The sequence below is a fragment of the Periplaneta americana genome, chromosome 4 (assembly GCF_040183065.1).
Source record: "Periplaneta americana isolate PAMFEO1 chromosome 4, P.americana_PAMFEO1_priV1, whole genome shotgun sequence".
NCBI classification, from domain to species: domain Eukaryota; kingdom Metazoa; phylum Arthropoda; class Insecta; order Blattodea; family Blattidae; genus Periplaneta; species Periplaneta americana.
Genome location: NC_091120.1, coordinates 59,207,749 through 59,231,706, shown reverse-complemented (window position 1 = coordinate 59,231,706; position 23,958 = coordinate 59,207,749). Strand labels below are relative to the sequence as shown.

The 23,958-nt window shown below is 34.7% G+C and overlaps 1 protein-coding gene across 4 annotated transcripts in view; it reads right to left on the bottom strand.

Annotated features, from left to right (window-relative positions):
* Positions 1-23,958, bottom strand: part of LOC138697825 (uncharacterized) — a 298,065-nt gene that overhangs the window by 11,416 nt on the left and 262,691 nt on the right. For all 4 annotated transcript variants that reach the window (XM_069823372.1, XM_069823371.1, XM_069823373.1 and 1 more), the window contains 10 exons: positions 23,730-23,860; positions 23,409-23,598; positions 21,438-21,536; positions 18,765-18,947; positions 18,468-18,624; positions 16,954-17,129; positions 14,675-14,900; positions 10,846-10,999; positions 7,524-7,725; positions 975-1,157 (listed from right to left, as the gene is read on the bottom strand). In XM_069823372.1, the coding sequence (XP_069679473.1) occupies positions 975-1,157; positions 7,524-7,725; positions 10,846-10,999; positions 14,675-14,900; positions 16,954-17,129; positions 18,468-18,624; positions 18,765-18,947; positions 21,438-21,536; positions 23,409-23,598; positions 23,730-23,860 (1,701 nt within the window). The remainder of the gene's footprint in view (positions 1-974; positions 1,158-7,523; positions 7,726-10,845; positions 11,000-14,674; positions 14,901-16,953; positions 17,130-18,467; positions 18,625-18,764; positions 18,948-21,437; positions 21,537-23,408; positions 23,599-23,729; positions 23,861-23,958) is intronic.

The following is a 23,958-nucleotide window of genomic DNA, read 5'->3' as shown; positions in this document are numbered from 1 at the left end:
GTCCATTCTTCTAAAGTATTTCTGATTGTACTTATAGTATAAGAACATAAGTTCTTGTACTTATAGTATAAGAACATAAGTTCTATTTTGAAACTTCTTTTTAAAAAAATTTTTAACATCAATTTTTAACTTCACTGATGGTTAATTTTTAATTCCTAATATTTTGGAATGAATAACATTCACATCTTGTCATTGACATTCTATAATACTTTGACATTTTAACATTATTCTTGGGTCACCATCAGTATTACTTAAGATTTATATATTGTATCATCAGAATTGTATTATATATATTCTTCTATAAGATATCATTTAAAAATATTTAATAACTATTTTCAAGTTTATTTTTTAATAAGTTTATAATGAAATTTCAATTCAATACATTAGATCATTTTCTTGTTAACGATACTGTCTCAGACTTAGTATTTTATAATTTTGTAGTATATTCAAGATCTTTATACATTCCATTCTCTTGTTGCAGTCGTGGTACAACCACTGAAGATGGGGGAGCATAGCCCCGAAACATGTATGGTTTCTAACCAGTTTTATTTATTTTATCAATAAATAGTGTTCAGACAACTGTAATAATTATCTCCATTATTTTTAATATTCACTTATGAACACTGTTATATTTTGACCTTTTAAGTATTTTTTCCTAGTGATCTTTGTATGAACTGTGTGCTCTACTAACTTTCAACACACGTGAGGAGTTTTCCACTCTGTCAATAGGAATGCAGTATGATGAAGTCAAAAGACAATTTTTTTTTTTTTTTTCATCTACAGGTATAATGAATACAGAAGCGAAGATTCATGCAGAGTGTACTAAATACTTGAGCTCCAACGTAATTTTATATCATTTTACTTGTAAAATAATCACAATATTATAAACAAAACTAATAGCTCAACTGTACAAATAAAAGTATAAAATCGTCCATACTCCATGTTGGAAGCATGTACGAAGAAGTGTAACTTACCTGAATATATGTAATGTCCAATACAAGAGTTTGAAGTGCTGGTATATTACACATAGCACACTTACAGTCACTTTCATGATTTACAAATTCTGGTAGAACAAATTCACTTTTACGTAAATTAGGAGAGCCACAAGGACTACATCTGTTGCGAATTGACGAATCTCTCAACTGATTCAGCTTCATCTGTTAACATAATATTATAGATGAATTAAAATCTTATCATTAATTACTAAATTTTTCCTGTTATTGTGCATGACAAAATTACATTCATAACCGACTCATTTTAAGTATAAATAATGCAATCAAGAAATTAACAATAAAACCTGCATGGCTACTATTCAGCAACATATCATTCCGAGCGCCTCTTTTTATTTAAGGTATATTTCTGGACACAAAAAAATGATATGTCTACAGTTTCAAACAGCTACCAAATTGCACAGATGTCATCAAAATGTCATTATTGTAAGTTATATTTGATTTTCATGACACTTCTCTCAGATACAAAACTCAGAAAATAACCTTGTGCCAACTATTGCCCCTCTTGCTATACAGGATGAAAGAGGACGGATGCACCAAAATTTAAGAGGAATTCTACATATTAAATGTAACAAAATTTTTATTACACTTTTCCTTTGATCAATCTTCTTAATGTATCCAGCTGTTTGCTGACAACATAAAGTCCACTATATATCACTGTAGTCTATTCAGTTGTTGTTTTTCACGAGAAATGGGGGGTATTTTGATTGGTGTTCATTACAGATGCCTGTTGCTAGTAGCCAGAGATGGGGTGTAGTCAATATATACTGCAGGGCTGTGTCTTCTGCAACTGGTACTGATGATTTTAATTTACTTCTTTTGTGGTTTATGGATGGACAGTATAGAAGAATGTGTTCCAGATATTCATCATGATTATTACACCACAGACAAGTAGGATTATCAGAAATGTGAAATCGGTGTAGGTACAATTGAGTGACAATGTGACCTGTTCTGGCCCTTGTTAAAAATGTTTGAACATGTCTGAGCAAGTTTTTGTACATTTCCAGGTCATTTGGTTTCTTTTGTACAGACAGTAAAATGTTTCCTTTGTCAGAAGAGAGCCAATTGTTGATCCATAGGTTTGTAAAATGAGACTTTACTGAAGCAAAAGCATTGGATAGAGATATTTTCCTTTGATGAAGCACCATTGAACAGGAAATAATTGTCTTTGCCCAATGTTTACAGCACTCTATTACAGTAATGACCCAAGAGAAATGGTTGATTGCTATACAAGCAGATAGGTAAAAATAATTTGAACAGTTAATGTCTTTAATCTTTTATTTGAAAATTAAACCATTTAGCCATAAATTTAAATTGAATTGCGAAAATCGTTAAAATAAATCTTGCAATGCAGCGTACTGTCACGAGTCACCAACTGAGTACAGCAGAGGGGGAGGGGAAGGTAAGGAGTGCAGGCTGTGCTTGCTAGAGTTATTGCAGTAGCCGTGATGTTGCCAAATGTTTCACAGAAACATAACGATTTCTTCTAAAACAGTGAATGTTTGAGAAAAAAATTTATTTAAACTTATCAAATCTCTCCTCATGCTCTATTACTACTGCGTGTTCAGTTCAAAGTGTGTCATGGCTTGCTGTATGCCGTCATATGGCTAGCCGATGAGCCTAGACAATTCAATCTTCCTACACTTCCGCAGAGGCATATTACCTATGTGCCAGAGAAGTTGCCTGGCAAGTATGGCGTGGCATTCATTCTGAACAGTACTTACTGATACGTATGGTAACGCCAGTAGTGGCAGGAATGTGAACTGTTTGGAAACACGTAATGAGGTGAGTTTTTTTTGTTACTGTCGGGATATGGGGAGAGGGTTAAGACGATTACTTACATATTTGTTGACATTAACTTCGACGGTCAACATGGACATGGAGCATTTGGTTTGTGTTGTGGAATGTTGCCGTATGCAACCGTTGATAACAAATACCCTCCGTACGACTTGCCCATGCAAAACACAGTTCGAAAGAGGTTATGGTACATACAGACCACCATCTGTTGCTACGACGTTCAATTATACCATACAAGTTCTCAAGTTCAGATTGAACACCTTGATTAATAGGCAACTTCTCTCACATAAAAGCTGAAACTCGCTTCAAATCACCGACTCTCAACAGTGACGTCATGACACACTTTGAAATGAACACCCAGTAGTTTCATTTTGGTGCAGTGGTTATCATCCATCCTATATACTGTAGTTATTGGCATTGTTAGCAAGTTACAAGATTGCTTTTTAATGGACAACACATTGAGTTTTCTGAGTCAGTCATTTCCCCTAAGCCTGATAATAGAACACTATGTGTGGGTTTTCCTTGTTAACTCTTTTCATTAATGCAAGCTGGCTACACAATTCAGTTGGCACTTTGCATTGTCAATCTTCATTAATGCGTAGTCTAAACTTGATTGAGAAAGACTTATTTTCCATCACAGTTACATAGTACAACAACACATTTTCCTTGTTGAAACATAGCTACAGAAGAAGTCATATGAGTTTCTTCTTGTCGAGAACGAAACCTGTTTCTCGTCACTTCTTTAGTAATTTCACACTGTTTCAATGGTTGTACAGTTTGAAAAACGTCACCAAAACTCGAGTAAACAAAATTCATATTACTGCTTCTTTAGTATATACATTCCGAAGAAAATAAGTTGTATTGTGTAATTATGGTTGAATATACGTCTTTAATACAGTTTAGATAACTTTCTAATGGAGGTAGATAATGCAAAGTGCCAGCAGAATTGTGTCACTGGCTTTATGCAAACAATTAACAAGGAAAATCCACATACTGTGTCGTACACTGGGCTTAGAGGGAACAACTAATCAGGAAAATCCAACGCGCTGCCCATAAAAAATAAGCTCATGGATTGGTAAGAATGCTGGTTACTTCGGTTCGACTCATATATTATACACATGCATTATAGACAGAAGTAATACATAACTTAACAAATGAGTGTTCTAAAACAGAAACAAACAAGCTCCTTTCACTTGTGGCTTAGAAGTTCAAACAGAGTGGACTGTTTGTAACTGTACACAATGTGTGTTCTTAAGTTCGAAACTTCGAAATATATTTCACTATGCTTCTATGTTCGGTGCAGTTGTCTGACAGTCCTCCTGGCTAGGCCATATGGCAGGTGTGGTTCTCCAAACAGTTTGGAGGTTGCGCATACATAATAATGGCTTTATTGCTAAGAATTCAGGATTAGTTAACATATACATTTGGTTCCTATTCTATAGAAAAATTAATAAATTTAGTACAGCAACTGAAATATTATGTGATTTCAAGAAATGTTTAACCAGCACAACTTAATAGACCCAGAAACCTTTCAAATCTGTCAATCTCATTCATCGAGACAAGTGCCAGATTAAAGGTATGGTCACATGTCACTACTTTTGCAGCGATGCAGTACAAAAAACTGCGCAACTCTCGTACTACGATGTGTGAACAACGGTGAACCCGAAAAGTAGCAGCTGCCGAACCTGCTGCTCGCTACTTTTTCATGCTGCGCGCAGCTTAAAAGTAGCGATGTGTGAACAGGGTTCTCAGGATTGCAGCCGCAGCATTTTTGATATTGGTTTTGTTGAAACTTTTGCTGCGGTTGCGACCAGTGTTGCCACCCATATGTGCCAATGATACTTTTATTGTTTGGATGTATTTTAATGTTAGATGTGATGAAAATAAATGATTTGTAACAGTTATTAAATGCACAACACAGTCTGAGCATATTTGCTGACGATATAATTCATTTTTTTAATTTTCTGTAGCGTAGTTTCAAACAGGAGGGTTGCCAACATTGATTACGTAAATATGCTGTTGGTTATCATTTAAGTATATAGGCGTTTTTAAAAGCTTTATAGTAAAAATAATGCCAATTTCTGAATGCTAGTTAGGACAGAAAAGCAAAAAATAGATAAGTAAGCTTTCGCATGAGTTTCTTAATAATGCGAACATAACCACAAAATGTATATTGAGATGTCAACACGGAGATGGAAACCTGCAGCATGACTGCGGCTGCAAAAGTAGCGCCTTGTGTGTGAACAGACTCGCAACCTCCAGTTGCAACTTTTGCTGCACTCGGGTTGCGCAGCACGAAAAGTAGCGTGCAGTGCGCTACTTTTGGCTTACGTGTGAACACGACACGCAACTTTTGCAGCTGCAGTACAAAAGTTGCGCAGCAAAAGTAGCGATGTGTGACCGTACCTTAACATATCCACACAACCAGATCCTTCCGAGACCTTTTTCCATGCCCTTTGGATGATTTCCTCAGAGTTTTCCAGTACCAAAGATAGGTCTGGCCAGTCCATTACCAACCACTGCATTCTCCATCAAATATATTATACACACCAAGTATTAGTTTAGGAATATGTGTACATGTCCTTTCATATAATTTTAGAAGCACGAGAAATATTGAAAATATATTCTATAAGCTGTATTTAACTAAATGGATTTCTTTGACAACCTAACTGAATTTGACTTGTTATTTTTCACAGGTTTCATTTGCATGTGAGCTGCTTGTGCCACCAGGATCAATGACGGAGTTCATATGATTGAATGAAAACAATCATAATTTAGACGACATTAAGATATATCTGAATCACATGCAGAGACAAATAGGAAAGATTGAAGAATGCTAGGTTTGCAGTGAAAGACTTGCCCTTGGGCAGAAAACTATGAATGAATGAATTATAATATATGTTCTTTCTTCTTGTATGTGTTATATCTGGTTGGTAAATCCGGGTGCAAACAGAGCCAATAAACATGGTCACTGGCAGTCAGCAACCACTGCCACTGTGATCCTAATTTTATGCAGACATTTTCTCCAACGCCTGATCACTAGCAAAATTAACTCTGATATGGAAGTATGGATAGCAATACTAATAATACAACGCCGACGTAAAGGATAAAGACACTGCCATTTTTGGGTACATTCAATATTGAGAACTGACAGTGAACATAGTCATTCTGCTACTCTTTTCAAGGAGCTAAAAGAAGCACGAAGATAAATTTTAAGTTTAATGACATTCAATGAATGGAATGGCATGGCTGTCACGAGTGGCTGCATTTGCGCGAAAAAGACGGTGATCAAACGCAGCAGCTAGTAGTGAAACACAGCCACTGCCATAGCATGCATAGGCGGAGTTATGAGGGGTCATGCCCCCCCCCCTCCAATCTTGTCTGAATTCTTTTTTTTTTATTAACATTAGAAAATATTGAATGCAAAAGACTTTTCTTGCTTTTGTTTATGATTAAGTTTCTGTACTTAAATTGACGAATTATTGTCTTCAGATCATGTGTCTAGACTATAATATTTATTTAAATTTCTGAATGTATAAGAATTTCTATACCTCATTTGAGGAATGGAAGCACTGTAATGTTTCTTTTGTAACAGCCTGTATTCCTGTGTTAGAAATCTGCAGCAGCCATCTACTGAATTAGGTGTTAGTGAAAAAAAACACCATAGTCCCAAGTTAAAGGAGTGGAAATTTTCAGTAGTTTTCAAAAACAACTATAGTTCAAAGATTTTTTTGTGAAAACAACCATTTTCGAGGAAAATGGTAAGATGATAGCATTTACAAATAATATCCCAGTCATAAACAAAAGCAAGAAAATTCTTTTGAATTCAATATTTTGTAGGTAATGTTAATAGAAAAAAAAAGTTCAGACAAATTTGGGGGGGGGGGGCAGTGCCCCTACATACCCTCCCATAACTCTGCCTATGGTTATGCCCTATTATAATTTGTAGTAGACCTATAGTTGAAGTCCTATACAACTCGGTCTGAAACATCGTGGATATGGATGCAACTTTGTAAGAAACATGCACCCCAAAAATACTTTTATTAAATGATCATATTCCGGTATACTGTACCACAGTCAAGCTATAACAGGGGAGGAAGTAAATGATATCCCCCGTAACCTCGTTATATCAGGATTCTATGGTTTTGCTTTGCCCCCCCCCAAGGAAACGGTTCTCTCTCCGCCTATGATAGCATGTGGTCCGATGAATAGGCTGTTGTGTGTGCATTGAATCTATTAAAACAGCATACAAAACACAGATCGCAGCTTGTGGCAGCTACTGGTGGCAATGGCTAGTGGCTCCATTTCTGACCAGGCTAACCCTTTCGCTCACTTCAAAGAGTAGTTTTCATATGCGTTTTTAAGTGTTAACGTGGAGTACTCAAAAGTATATTTTTCAGTATTTTTCCTAATACACATTTTTATATTTTAGCTTAAAATGTTACTTGGTGTCAAAAGCAATTAAATAATGACATAACTTTATCTTGTTCACAGGGCATCTGAAATGAATGACATAGCAATAAAAGGAAACAGGTCAATTTTATGTGCCAACTGTGCTACAAATCCAGACATTTAATCAGAATTAGTAATTTTTTGTTCCGAAAGTGTACAAGTGGCCTACATCACTTTTATTCAATATCAATTGCATGTAAGTTCGAAGTATCCTTACTTGCTGTACACATTATTAAAATATTAAATACATTGATTTTTACTTACTGAATCGAGAGTCAGTTGTTTCAGGCGAGAAGAGAGTTCTTTATAAATAGCACTCTCCTGAACGTCTTTGGCTGCATTATATTGCTGGTATCCGCATTTCAGCTGAAGCAAGAACTCTATGCCTGTAAGCTTTACTTGACAGTCATCTACATTACAACACATTATATCCACTTGTGCCAGTAAATTCAGGAACTGCGCTGTCCTGCAAATTAATAAATAAACAAGCAAATAAAATAATCAATATATTAATAAACTAATTACGAAGTACACAAATTGCCTACTATTTTAAAGAAACAATGTACAGATTTACAGTAAAACCCCGATTATCCGTCACCCTATTAACCGATTGCCAGATTATCTGACTGTCTTTCTCTCTCTCTTTTTTTTTTGCTACAGAAACATATGAAGTAATACTACTGTATGTTACATTAGTACCAGTACGTATTTTTTTCTAGAGAGTGTTATTACAAGTCTTAACACTTTCACAGTATGGTCTACTGTTCGAGTCGCCGTACTGTACAACTTCTACTGTATATAAAATATATTCCATGAGCGACAAAAGAAAACATGTTGTGCTAAGAACCGAAAAAAGTTCAAATAATTTAGTTGTTTGAGGAACGAGAAGCTGTCTCATCTCGCATCAGAATACGAGATTGATGTTACAATTGTGCGAGATTTAATAAAAGTAAAAAAGTACGTAAATCTACAACATGAGACCTCTACTATTCCTATCTTTCCACTGACAACCATTACGAGGAATTTTCTTGCCATTTAAAAACCCGTTGTTGACAATCAGACTTAAATGAGAGAAATACTGATTCACTATCTAGCGTGTTAAACAATAGATCATGAAGGAAATGTAAAAAGTGCAAATATTATCCACTTAATTTACGAAAACATTTTATGGTACGGATTATCCGATTTTTTCGATTAACCGTTCAGTCCACCCCCTTCATTACCACAGATAATAGAGGTTTTACTGTACATGGAATTAATATGCAATTTATTGCTACATTACGTACACATTCGCAAGATGGTGTTTATTGTCATTCACCATGGTCACCTGCCCTTCCCCAAAGCACTGCTCCCAGAATTCTACTGTGCCTTTAAATGTACTTATGTGTATATTTTGAGAAATTTATCCCATTACTTCCTTAATGCAATGCTTCAGATTCTCCTCAGTTTCCACTTTAGTTTTGTACTCGATAAATATCTCAAGCAATGAAATCTGAAGGGAGTTAAAATCTAGCTTCTGTAAAAACGAAGGAACTGTAAGTGGAAATAAAGACCACTCTACAAATATATATATACATAGCATAGGAATAAAAAATGTATATTCATTTCAATAAAAATGTTGTTGTTGTTGTTTTCTAATGCCAGGCGTTTGACAATAAAGTCATTTGACCTCTTGCACTCCAATATTTTTCAAAGATATTATCATGACTAGCCACTGAAGCACAGATTTTGAGGCATTCCGAATCCATTTCTTGGTTTGAGTTGCACAATGGGCAGTTAGGGGACTGATATATTCCAATTCTATGCAGGTGTTTGGCCAAACAATCATGGCCTGTTGCCAATCTAAATGCAGCTACAGACGATTTTCGTGGTAAATCGGGAATTAACTGTGGATTTTGATGCAGAGAGTTCCATTTTTTCCCTTGGGATTGAGTTATCAAATTTTGTTTGTTGAAGTCTAAGTATGAAGATTTAATAAATCTCTTCACAGAGTAATACGTAGATTTAGTAACAGGTCTGTAAGTAGCAGTGCTACAGTGATCTCCCAGCTAGGTCCAATGGACCCATCGACCAACAGCAGGTGTGGTCCTCCAGACATTCTGGGGGTTGTGTGTGAATGAAGTAGCCACCAAAACGTTAAAATATGGTGTTCACTTAAATCGGCTACAACTTGCCATTTAACTCCAATATGAAATGAGTACCATTAAGGTAAAATTATCCGGAGGTAAAATAGTCCCCCAATCGGATCTCCGGGCGGGGACTACTTTAATGGTACAGAATCAACTAAACATCTTACAATGGAATGCTGGCGGTAGCACTTCAATAAAAATGTATACATTATATAATTTCCCGAAAATTCTAGAAATTTATATATCAATAAACAAGCTAAAAAAATAAGAAATAAAAACAGAGCATACAGAATATTACTTGCATTCAAAACTGATTGTGTGCGAACACTAGTTTCAACAATTAAAACATTCTACAAATAGAAAAATCATATATCAATGATCCTCAGACTTTTTTCCGGGGTTTTCCCTCAACCCAATACGAGCAAATGCTGGGTAACTTTCGGTGCTGGACCCCGGACTCATTTCACCAGCATTATCACCTTCATCTCATTCAGATGCTAAATAACCTAGATGTTGATACAGCGTCGTAAAATAACCCACTAAAATAAAAAATAAATGATCCTCAGAAGATGAATTACAACGTTCAATTTTTAATTTTAACAAAATTGGAATTAAATATGATATGAAAATCAATAAAGAAAAAACTAAAATTATGACCTTCTGCGGAAAGTACCCTGTGCCTAGCAAAATATGTTTCGATTCAAAAATATTAGAAAGGATAAATTATTTTACATATCTCGGATAAACATTATCTTTTTTCGATGAAGTAGACATTTTACAGAAAATTTCTAAATACACCAAAACAATGGGAATAATTAACACCATTATGTAACCTTCCCTAGTACAAAGGCATACTCGAATTCGCCTTTACAAGACCTTGGTGAGACCTGTACTTTGTTATGGCAGTGAGGCATGGACATTGAGAAAGAAAGAGGAAAGCAGAATAATGGCTAATGAAATGAAATTTATGAGATATACAGCGGGATATACGAAATGGGATCACAAACGCAATGAAGATGTAATGGAAGAATTACAACTAGAACCTGTAATTAATCACGTAAAACATTATCAGAACAACTGGATAAATCATCTGCATCGCATGCATAGAGATAGAATCCCAAAAGTCATGCTCCACTATCTCTCGGTCGTCCAAAGAAGCGCTGGATTGAAAATTCAGCTGTGAGATCATAACAGGCCATTTGGCCTAATACTTGAAGGGAAGAAGAAGAAGATATATCAATGAAATGTTTTCTATTGTCAATATGAAAACGGGGAAGGAACAGTATATTTTGCTCTGGACTGCAAGTGTGATGACAGGGAATCGAAACAAAACTTTGATTTGTACAAACATGTAAATTACCGTAATACTAAATTTTAATGCTACAACAATAATAAAGTTCTATTCATCAGTTTTCAATTTGTAATGTATTACCAAATAATAGCCATCACTGTCTTACCTAGTAGTCAGTCCCAGCTTCTGAGAAAGAACAAGATCTCCTTTCATGAAACAACGAGCTTCACGTGGCCAGAATAAATACAAATTTAATCGACCCAACCACTGGGATATTTCCAATAGTAGGCTTAGCACTTCAGTGTTCTCAGCTGGTGTCACTGCAAATATAGATTAAACATAAAGTCGAACAAAGCACTTCACACACCCTTTATTACTTATCACCAGGGAAAGGATTTATATGTAAATACATATTTACTTATAAAGCTAATATAATTTATATTTTGCATTATCTTTATGTTTCACAATGTGTAGGGTTGAAAAATCCTACTTTTATTTTCCATATTTTTCCATATTTTAGAGTTTAGTACATATTTTCGTTAATTTCCATATATTTTCCATATTTCATATAAAACAGTCCATATTATATTAGGTTTAACAATAAAACAAAACAAAATTCCATTAACTTTTAAAAATACATTTCAACAATAGAGATTTAAACACATGTTCAGTAATCCCTTTAACATCAGAGTTATTTGAAAATTAGCAGTCCTATCAACAATGGGAAAGTAAGTTACAAAACTGTATTAATTTAATTTAAAATTTTTAACAGACTTCAGTTGTGCAGCTCAACAGTTAAATGCCAGTCAGAGTACACATAGGTTCAGTTTTGTAAATCATACTATAAAGACGGTAAATATGCCAAAAGTACGTCATTCAGTCAATTTAAAATCAAAACTAACAAGTTACATTTCAGAATTTAAAGAAGATGGTTTATCAACTGACAATAAAATATTATTTTGTAATTTGTGTCAGTGTGCAGTATCATCTACACAAAAGTTCCTGGTGCAACAACACATTACAACTAGTAAACATCAGGCCAACAAACAACTAAATTCCAAGCAGAGACAATTGTTTTTAACACAACCAACAACATCGAATGTAAGATCTGAGTTTAACATCGACCTGTGCCGTTCTCTCATCTCTGCTGATATTCCTCTCTACAAACTAAAGAATAAGGTCTTCAGGGAATTCCTTGAAAAATATACTCAACATACAATCCCGGATGAGTCAACACTTAGGAAGACGTATGCTCCATCCATCTACGATGAGACAATACAGAAGATAAGAGATGAAATTAAAGATAGTTCAATTTGGGTTTCCATTGATGAGACTCCCGACAAAGAAGGTAGACTTGTTGGTAATGTAGTTATCGGTTTGTTAAGTGAACAATATTCTGAACGAATTCTTTTACATTGTGATGTTCTAGAAAAGTGCAATAACAAAACTATAGTTAAACTGTTCAACGAAGCTATGGGTATCCTGTGGCCAAAGGGTATTATGTACGATAATGTGTTATTCTTTATTAGCGATGCTGCCCCTTATATGGTCAAAGCTGGACAAGCATTATCTGTTGTATATCCTAAATTGACTCATTTTACTTGTGTGGCGCATGCATTTCATCGTGTGGCAGAAGTGGTCAGAGACAATTTCCCTAAAGTAGATTTGTTGATTTCATCAGTGAAAAAAGTATTTCTCAAAGCTCCCAGTAGAGTTAACGTGTTGAAAGAAATGTACCCTGAAATTCCATTGCCACCAAAGCCAATTTTAACTAGATGGGGTACATGGCTAGAAGCAGTTGAATATTATGCCGAACATATAGACTCTATTAACAATGTTCTCCTTGCATTGGACTCTGAAGATGCAGTCTCAATTGATACTGCGAAAACAGTTACCTGTGACATAAGTGTGAAGAATGACTTAGCTCACATTCAGCATACATTTTCATGCATCATAAAAACGCTCAAAAGTCTCCAAAATAGGCACCTTTCACTATCTGAAAGTTTTGAAATTATAAATAGTACTGTGGAACAACTGAATCGTGGTAGAGGTAAAGTTGCAGATGCAGTAAGAGCTAAGGTGGACACTGTACTTTCAAAAAACCCTGGATATGAAGAACTACAAAAGGTTGTTGCTGTGATGAGTGGTGAATCAACAGTGAAGATTAACTTGGACTTATCCCCAGCAGACATTGTGAAATTGAATTATGTACCAGTTACTTCTTGTGACGTCGAACGCTCTTTTAGTCAGTATAAATCTATCCTCAGAGACAATAGAAGAAGATTCACTTTTCAGCACTTGAAAGAAATGTTTGTAACCTATTGTTATGGTAACAGACAATAAAAATTGTGTTTTGTTGAAACTACATTGGAAGATAAGGTACGTCCATTATATTTTTTGTTTAGTTTGATTAAAATGTACCAATATTTAACGTACATAGTCATTTTTTTATAATTTTAAGTCCATATTTAATTCCATATTTTGGTAAAAATCCATATTTAATTCCATATTTTGGTAAAAATAACTACATATATATTTACATATTTCATATATTTTTAGTCCATATAAATCCGTTCCCTGCTTATCACAATAATAACTTCCAACCCATTACATCAAGAAACTTGAGTAGGAAATATTTGAAGAGTTCAGAGCCATAGTGGGCCAAGCGCCATTTAATAAAAACAGAGAAAGCAAGGGTTAAAGTCAAGTGAATACTATAGTTTACTGAAGATTGATATATAATTTAGTTTTAATGTGTATACTTTATATTACTTGCTATATGTTTCCATTGAATTATAGTAATAACTTCATTTTAGCCCTTGTTTTCTACGGTTTTAGTAAATGGCACTTGACCCACTATGGTTCACGAATCTAACCACGAAATGAACTGAAATATCAACACAGAGATGTAATGCAGCATGAAAAGTAGTGCACTGCACACTACTATTGATTTGTGTGTGAACATATTGTGACTTTTAATTCAAAAGAATAATGTAACTTTATTGTCACAACAATAATCACTTTCTATAATTGAATTTAAACACTCCCGTCAACAATGGGAATTCCACTCCACACAGCAACACAGTATTTGTTATTGCACTCCACAGACGACAATGGCAATTCACTTGGACTATTGAGAACAACAATGTACTCGTAATCTCAACTAATGTTCACAAAGCACTATTTACAAACAGAACTGTCAGTTCTCAGTACACAGTTCGTTTGCCTTGGCTAGTTCTTCTAGCTCATTCACTCAAGTTCGCAGTATATCGAACCCAAGACTTTCAGAGACAGTCCACTGAACTTCGAACTCAGGTCCCCCAACTGCAGTCCACTGCACGTCGAACCAAAGACTCCGGATACGCAGCACTCGCTCCCACAGTTGCGGACACACTCAAGTCGAACTCCGGTCTCGAAGCTGGCTTCACTGCTACACAAGACTGACTGGCTTGCTGTCCAAAAACTGAACTCGCTTCTCTTTGCGTCCTGTATTTATTACTAAATTACACGTTCTCGTCTTTTCGATTTCTAGATGTTTCGTTACACAATCGGCTCGCGTAACTTTTCGAAACTTCCAGCTTCCCCCTCTTGCTTCGTGCTGGCCAGTCTTCCTTTACATCCGTCACAGTCGATTTTCTTCCCCACTCGGCATGCAGACATTCCCCTTACGTCCGTGCCCTCCAGACCCGCACAGCTGCAGCCTCCTCACCCTTTCGACGCGCCGCCCGTCCTCTCGCGCACCCCACCCTCTGTGGGACGCGCGATCAACACCCAGCTGTCACAATATGACAAATTTTTGCAGCTGCAATACAAATATGAGCAGCGAAAGTAGAAACATGTGACTGTAGCTGCTTAAGGAAGGCGAAGAGACATACTTAACTTTTCTGTCCACCATGGCTAGCACATATAGTAGAGTTCAGGATAATATAATTTGATTATACCTGGAGATATTAGAAACCAACCATACAATATGCAAATAAGAAACAATTACTTACTTCTCATTTGCTTGAGAAGATAGAGAGCACTACTGTATGTTAGGATTGCTTCATTAAAAGCAGATTTCCTGTTTGGCAATGTTATAGTATGGGGACGAGGCAATAACATGCACTGAGCAATCAGCAACCTTACTCGTACATGAAGTACACTCTGTGAAAAATGTTCAAGCTCCTCCTGTTTGGTGTATTCAATCAATCTCTTCAAATATTCTTCAATTTCCGTAAACTGAAACAGAAAGCAATTTGGATTACATTTTATGTCCTACATTCTCCTCTTCAGATTCAAAATTTATGTTTAAATATTTATAATTCCTAAATTTAAACAATTATGTTTGAAATTATTATGAAGTAGTTGAAAAAGTAGATCTTCCAATAGCCTTACAATAAGGATAACCTCATCTCTGGACTTACCGTTATATCAACAAATCTTATTTTTTCGAAAAAGGTAATAAAGCAAAATAGTACTTTATCTAACAACTTCTTGGCTATAAAGACTAACTGAACACCAGTCATTTTAATTAAATACAAATTAAACTATGTTCATCTGCAAACAAAGATGGTGATTTGTGCTTACTTGGTATTAATTTCAAGTGCCACATACAGGGACTGTCACATAAAAATGGCAGAACATTTTTTCACAGTGGTGTTCCAAATACAATTTTCAAAAACTTTGATTGTTAGAATAAATGTACAATCTCAAAAAAAAAAAAAAAAAAAAAAAAAAAAAAAAAAAAAAAAAAAAAAAAAAAAAAAAAAAAAAAGCTCGACTCTTGAAGATTCTTACAGAGCACAATTCACACAAAAATGATTTAACAATGGTTTTCAACCCAGTATTATTTGAAGGTATTTCACAACTAACGCAAAGAAGCACAAAATTAATCTGAAAATAAGATCAAATTAATGCCAAAGAGCCATTATGTAAAACACGATAATAGTACATTATGCAACAAGCCTATAATGGTAGTAATTAAGACGCGAGTATGTTTATGAAACAAGCGCGAGTTTCATAATTTTCATAATAGCGTCTTAATTACCATTATAGGCAAGTTTCATACGACTTTTTATGCTCGACCATATTTCTAACTTGAAATTATTCATAAGTATTCATGTTATTCTTATCTGACTGGGGAGCAGAACTGACCTTGTGCAAAATCTCGTAAATTGTGAGATGTGTACAGGCGCGAAAGTATTTATTTTTTCCGAGAAACAAATGTCATTGACCTTGATATAATCTAGAGAGTAAAATAAAGATTCATCTTGATATAACCTTGAAATTGATTTAGATATTGAAAAACAAGATGTCAAATTGAATTTATTTGACTATTATTTACAATTAACGCTAATTATTATAGTAACAGAATATAACCTTCTGCGACAGTATTGGATTTCCAGCCTCCGTGACGTTTCGCTAGTTGTCTTTCGATTGCATATCCGTGAATAATCGATACTTGCGCTTTCATATTGCTACAATGGTGTTTTCTGATTGGTGGAACACCTGAACTTTAATGAATAGGTGTACTTTAATGAGGTCCTTTAAAGGGCTGCTACCAGGTGTATAATTACTACATTTCGATATGGTCGAACATAAAATATGATAACCTCAATTATGACAATTATTGAAGAATTTCAATAGCTCTGTGCTAGCATGCTTGCTCGCAGACTATGAAGTTCAGGGTTCAGATACCATTGAAGAAAAAGTTTTTTTGTGAACTAATTATGCAGATTAATTTCTTTTACCATCATTCCATTATATTGCACGATTTATAAATATTCATGTACCATTAAGAATACATCAATTTTCATCACATCTTTTCAAATGCCTTTTAGGTTATGACACCAATCGAAATAAAATAAATTTTAATAATTGCCAAAGCGATTTCGGGTGTACTACTGCCTTGGAGCACTGAACATGCACATTGTGTTGTATCTGGAACTTAGAAAATTCAGATGGGCCATTTTTTTTTCTGGAACTGAATACCTCTGTGGAATAAGGTTGGATATAACACTTGGGCAACATGTTACATCCAACTTTTTTCCACGGAGATTCTCAATTGTACAATTTAATACGAGTTACACATTCAGATCCAAAATGTTAAATAGTTACATATTCTAGTAAATTAGGGGCCAAAGGCTAATTGGGATTTCCCAGAATGTAATCGGGCCAAAAACACTGATAATTTTCAGAAGTACAGAGAGCCTAAGTCAAATCCACTCCTCACCTCCATGCTAAAGCCCTCTGAAAAATTTTATTCCAATATGTATGCAAGAAATAGTACTACCTGTTCATTTCTGTAGCAGTGACGACATCGGGCCAGCAAGTATTTATGGAACAAGAGCTGAGAATTGTATTCCTTATTGTTCTCAAATCTGAGTGTTACAATCAATTCCTCAGCCTTTGTTAGCCATTTACATTCTGATACACCACAAGTACACCATTCCAATATACGACACAGAGCTGTAAAACGTAATAATTTCTATGTAACAAAATATACTCCTCCTTATACCTAAACCTGGTGTTGTGGAAGAGAAGGCCGATGGCCTTAACTACACCAGAATAAATAAATAAATAAATAATAAATAAACAAATATCTCTCCTTCAGTAAGGTTTAGTTACACAGAGCATCGCATATATATATATATATATATATATATATATATATAAAACGGTTTGCCTGCACGTCCTCCAGACTAAAATCCATAACACTTATTTGTTGTAGGACCACTTGAAAACAAATGGTTATTCACAACCCATTCCCAACACTGACTTTGTCAGCATGTCCAATTTATCAATGAACACCTGGTATTTTTTTTTTTTAAGAATACAACAGCCTACAACACAACTGCAGGCTTGCATTCAGGCTAAAGGTGGCCATTTTGCACAATTTCTATTAACAGTAAGCAGACCTCCATAATACTGACATAAGAACATTACTAACTTGGAACCAACATCAAATGAGACAAATGTTTCTATGAACTTTTTGCGTCCATTGATAAATTGGTTCCACATGTTATTAAACATCCTGTATATTAGTCTATATGCACATATTCCAATAATTAATTTTCCTATGTTACACACATGTCTCGTGACGAGAATATTGTACGAAATGAAAATACAAAAATTGGAAAGTTATCTTTTGAAGAGGTGAAGAAGTTCAAATATCTTGGAGCAACAGTAACAAATATAAACGATACTCGGGAGGAAATTAAACACAGAACAAATATGGGAAATGCCTGTTATTATTCGGTTGAGAAGCTTTTATCATCCAGTCTGCTGTCTGAAAGTTAGAATTTATAAAACAGTTATATTACTAGTTGTTCTTTATGGTTGTGAAACTTGGACTCTCACTTTGAGAGAGGAACATAGGTTAAGGGTGTCTGAGAATAAGGTGCTAGGAAAATACTTGGGGCTAAGAGGGATGAAGTTACAGGAGAATGGAGAAAGTTACAACACAGAACTGCACGCATTGTATTCTTCACCTGACATAATTAGGAACATTAAATCCAGACGTTTGAGATGGGCAGGGCATGTAGCACGTATGGGCGAATCCAGAAATGCATATGGAGTGTTAGTTGGGAGGCCGGAGGGAAAAAGACCTTTAGGGAAGCCGAGACGTAGATGGGAAGATCATATTAAAATGGATTTGAGGGAGGTGAGATATGATGATAGAGAATGGATTAATCTTGCTCAGGATAGGGACCAATGGCGGGCTTATGTGAGGGCGGCAATGAACCTTCGGGTTCCTTAAAAGCCAGTAAGTAAGTAAGTATGTTACACACAACTATAAAAACTTACCAAGCAACATAGCTTCTTTGTTGTTAAGAACTTCAGCATACTTGAAATACAAACACCATGTTCTCAGCTTTAGTGTATCATAGCCATACAATTCATACATATATGCAGCCACCTCTATGTTAGGGAGGGATTTCACACCATCGTCAGCATCAAGTCCCTGTAATATCACAGAATTTAAAGCTTATAAAGAGACAGAATATTTTGTTTTAACTTGTTAATAATCCACTGGAAACTGCATTTAAGAAGCGGTAATAATTAGACCACGAAGATCAACTTAATTAAGAAGTTTATACTTACATTTACAAGTGACAGAATCCAAGCACCTACTGCTTTATTTAAGTTTTCCAATAAACGAGATTCATTCTCAAGATTGAGATTTGCATATGCTGGAATTACATTACAAGTTTGCAGAGGATCAGGGTTGTCTTCCTGCTCATCCTCTATCTTAGTTGGAATTATGTTTGATTGCAAGATTTCTTCCTACACACAAATACAATTATTTTAGCACAAAACACTAACTCTTCATTGCATAATTTCAAGCAGAGAACTACAGTAAAACCCCGATAAGACGCTGTTCAAGGAACTGGGTGTAAAACGCGTATTAACCGGGACTGCGTATTAGGCAGGTATACTAATTTTGACTTCTATACAGTATCTATTAGCATTTGTTTTATTGAAATACATGATTCATGAAAGGTAATACAATATTACTCCATTATGTAATTACTGTACTGTACATCAAAGACCTTTACAAAATGTACTGTACTTAATTCTTTCGAAAAAAAAAAAAAGAAGCCATTTATAGTTGTTTGCCGTGTGTGTGTTCTCCAAGTCCTCATGTTTACCACACTTCAGTTTCTGCGATTACATCCTCCCGACATCGCAGCTGTAGTCGCGATTTTTTATTATTGTTCTTAATGTCGATGATGGGATTCCTAATGCATCAGAGAGTTGTTTCTGAGTAAAAGTACTGTTCTCATCGTACTTTCGTAAGATTTCCAATTTATCCGACACAGAAAGGGCTTTTCGTTTAACACTCATTGTAATCAAATTCACAGACACTTCAATACACAAAAGGACAACAAACTGGCCAGCAAAAATTTCCAGAATTTTATTACGGCCGAGTGAGGAATGTTGTTTGAGACAGAGAGGGTTAGCAAGAGGGTGAGGTATTGTAAATGTATGTAGGCTATAAGCACACAGATAAGGAGCCAAATAAGAGAGCGTAACAGGAGGGTGGGGTATACTAAGGTATGAAGTATGAAGGTTTAAATGTGCAGGTAAAGGGTCGAATACCAATACTTTTCAGGCTAATGGCACCAGTGACTTCAATGACCAAGATGTTTCATTGCTGTTACAGTACATTGCTGAAAATTACATCGAAAATATTCCACAAAAACAGCGTATTATGCGTGACTTAAGCGCAACAAACGGGGTATTTTATAAAGGTGTTATATATGAAAAGTGTAGGGACCAGACAAAAAAAGCGTATTACACGGGATAGCATCTTATTGAGATTTTACTGTATTATAAATTTTGCAAGTTTATACACTAACAAATTGTTCCATTAGATAATGAAGTAATGAAAATCTAGGAAAACAGTTCTCTTTTTGGGCTCCAATTTGTTTGGATTCCTTATGTTTTAGTGTAAATAAATTACAATACAATAATTTAAGTACAACAATACTCCTAATTACTGCTAGTGAGAAGCCAAGTCTTTTTAGAAAAAAAAATCACAATTGCATGATACGTCAGGTAAATCTATTATTTACAAGTTAGTGGCAAGAGGTTCTCTTAGATGACTTGAAAATCGAAGTTTGAATATTTTAACAACCAAACTTATAGAATTGGTAGAGCAAAGTTCACTGAATAGGAAAGTCTAATTGTAACAATTTATCGATTTTTTTGCAAAGCCTGGTTTTTTTAAATAAGTCAATACCAGTGCAGGTTTGAGAATCTCACCTAAGCAACATCATGAGGCAAGAAGAAGAAGAACCCACAAAATCAACAGTATGAAACAATTCTTATCAATGAATGATAGCATTACTTTACGATTATTATACCCTAATGACATTATTCTGGCTGGGTCACTGGCTGAGAAGAAACTGTCTACTGAAGGATGCACTGGAAGAAATGGGTGAATGGGAGAAGAGTTCGGGGCAGAAGAAGATATAAAGTAACAGAAGACATTAAGGTATATGCACAGAAAATAGGAGACTGGAGAATGCTGGGATTGCAATGAAAGACATTGTTCAGTGTAATGATAGGAGACAATTCAAATTTCTTAATGAACACGATTAGTAAGATATGAGGGTGGATTGGAAAGTAAATTTAAATCAACACTACAACTGACATGATTATCTGACTGTCAGAAATTCCATGCACTACACGAAACTATTTAGAATCAATACATTCGGTCATGTGGAATTACAGCAATATGGAGCTAAATATGGCAGAAGAGTCTCTCTCAACTGGAGATAGTGAGAAACTGTAATGCAGAATCTTTCTATGCAGACTAATTTAATGAATTTCTGCAATTAAATATTTCACTAATGATGGTGTTTTATTTTCTCGAGGGACATACTTTTCATTGTGTTATCTATATATAAAACTGCAGTATATTGGACAGTGCTAAATTGGCTTCTATTGCATTACTGTTTTAGTTCCTTCTAACGAATGTATGGGATTGCAGTTTCATTGTAAAGAATTTTTTCAATCATTTCTGGAATTGTCTTTAGGAAAGTAGCAGAAGTAATGATGCAAATAATAACGTAAAATCTATTAAATAAATAATAAAAAATTAAAATAGAAGTAAAATTCGAAATTATAATAGTGAGGTTGACATTAGAGCTTATTATAATGCATACACTCCAAAATTAATATTAATGAAAGTAATGCATTTATTTAATCCTATCTTCAACCATCTATGTGTTTGTGCACGCTTATATTGTTAAATGAGCAGAAGTTTACCTCTTGCTTAGATCGCATTACTCTCACTTGACACAGGAAGAACCAGTAGTATAAATTTCCAATGTAGAAGAGCCGCACGCTTTCTTTTTCTGAGCCATCCTGTAAAATAATACAAAATGAATAAACAGCAATTAAAAAACTATAATTTGTAGTTAAACAAAAATTAACATTTACAACAGATGCCCATTGTGCAACTCAAACGAAGAAATGGATTCGGATCACCTCAAAATCTGCGCTTCAGTTGCTGACCATGACAATATCTTTGAAAAATGTTGGAGTGCAAGAGGTCAAATGACTTTATTGTTAAACATCTGGCATTAGAAAACAACAACATTTACAACAGAACCCTAAAAATTCAAAATTTCGCGTGGTCTGAACCAAAATTCCGAAATGGAAAAAGTTCTTAAACTTCTAAAATTCAGAGAAGTAAAGAGGAAGGGGAAAAAAAATAATATTTAGCAACGAAAAAATAGTTTTACTCTGTTCTCTAAGAGATGAAGATCTGATACTATCTTTAAGGAACTATATTACAGTAACACAAGACAAAGGAGTTCATTAACATTTAAGTTTCTTTTCGGAATTTAGCGAACAAAAACTGGGGTGCTGCATTATTTGAAATAAGGTTAGTACCGCTTCGCTTCAAACACTGGAATGCAACAACAATGATTCTTCTGCTAGTGGTGACAATAAAAGTGATGATGAATAGAGGTGAGGGAGCACGTAATCATTTGACTTTAATATTTTATTGCACATATTAACATTATATTGATAAATATTATAATTCGAATTTCTTTTTTTTGCTATTGTAGGTAATCATGGATGCTTCTACAACAGCATGTGAAGATTATGACACATTTCTTAAAAGAAATTGATATTTTATTTAGTTTTGGAGTACATTATCTTGTAGGATTAATTTTTTGTAAATAAAACACAAATTACAGCATTTTTTTTAATTTTCTTTCCTAAAATTAGGGTGTGCAGATTATTCGATGATGTGGAGTATTCACATACATATTGTAACTTATCATTAAAAATACCAACACATTCGTGCACATGCATAATCTGATGTTTCAGTAATGATTTTGGATAGCCCAAAAAATTTCTAAATCAAACAGATTACAGTGCCAATTAGTTCAGATTACTGGAGTTGAACTGTATCGATACTGTATATTCAAGTCTTGTGTAAAAACTGGAGAAGTTCACCTCGTCACACATCTCACCGTGTGGCGATTAGGAAACAATACATAATGGATAAAAATATGCTTAAGCCGTTCACTTCATCATGCATCTCGTCATTCAGCAGAAATCAAACTGTATTATTGTATCTAGGGCTCTGTAAAGACTTTAACAACCAGAGAGTGATCTTCACAGTGTTAAACATTATCATGTCGTAACTGTTATGATAATCAATCACGCTGTAATTTTTAGAATTCATAGATAAATGTCTAAGGAAAGCATTGAAAAAATTCGAAATCAATATTTTTTTGGGAAGTGAGGAAAAAAAATAAAAAATAAAAAAAATAAAACTAACTTCAAAGTGACCCGATCAAAGTAAGCAAAACTTGACCAGTGACACTTTATTTTTCACTTTAGATGGGGGTCAAAGCGAGAAAAATGTTTAGGAAGAATGTAAATTACTTTCAAAAGTGGCTGCTACTGAAAATCCTTACTGGTTTTCGATTTTCGGGGGATTAAAGGAGTGCCTGGCGGACTTCGTATGCAGAGAGACTAAACTTTTGTCTGTTAAAACTGTGGATTCTCATAGAAATAATTGCGCTGGTTTTAAAATTGTTTTCAATGCTTAAGGTTTTCGAGTTCATCGTGAATTTTTAAATTTAAGGGTGCACTGGAAGGAATGGTGAACAGGAGAAAATTTCAGGACAGAAGAAGATATCAGATGATAGACAACATTAAGATTTTTAAATTGTATATGGAGACCAAGAGGAAGGCGAAAAATAGGAAATTACTTACAATTTCTTTTTCAAAGACTTCTATCATGCTCTTAATTGAGTGACCTATATCCTTGCAGTCTTCAACACTGCCATGGATCCAAACAGATGGCACATACGCCAACAAACCCTGCGCTCTAAGGATTCTGTTAAGTGTTGGTATGCAGTTCAATTTGTTGTACACACTTCGTACACATTCCCAGTCAGAAACACTGAAACACAAAATATTATAGTTTTCTTAACTTCTTGCTTATGGACATTCCTTAATATGTAATTTAGAACTTCAAATAAAAATAAGGGAGGAAAACAACACACACATTTTCTTAAACTGAAGTTCACTGACCTCTGTTGACTGTATGCTTCCAATTCCCATAACAGTAACTGTGGACAATTAACTTCTTCCAAATTAACATTTGGAGCCCAAATTTGAATTTTAGCTTCATCTTCTTGTAAGATATCACAGACTGTTAAGCTCTAAGGAGAAGAGAGAGAAAAGAGGAATATAAGCTATATTCCGTACATATGTATGGACAGAGAATAAAACAAAAATGGTAATTTTTTCTGCAAGCTAA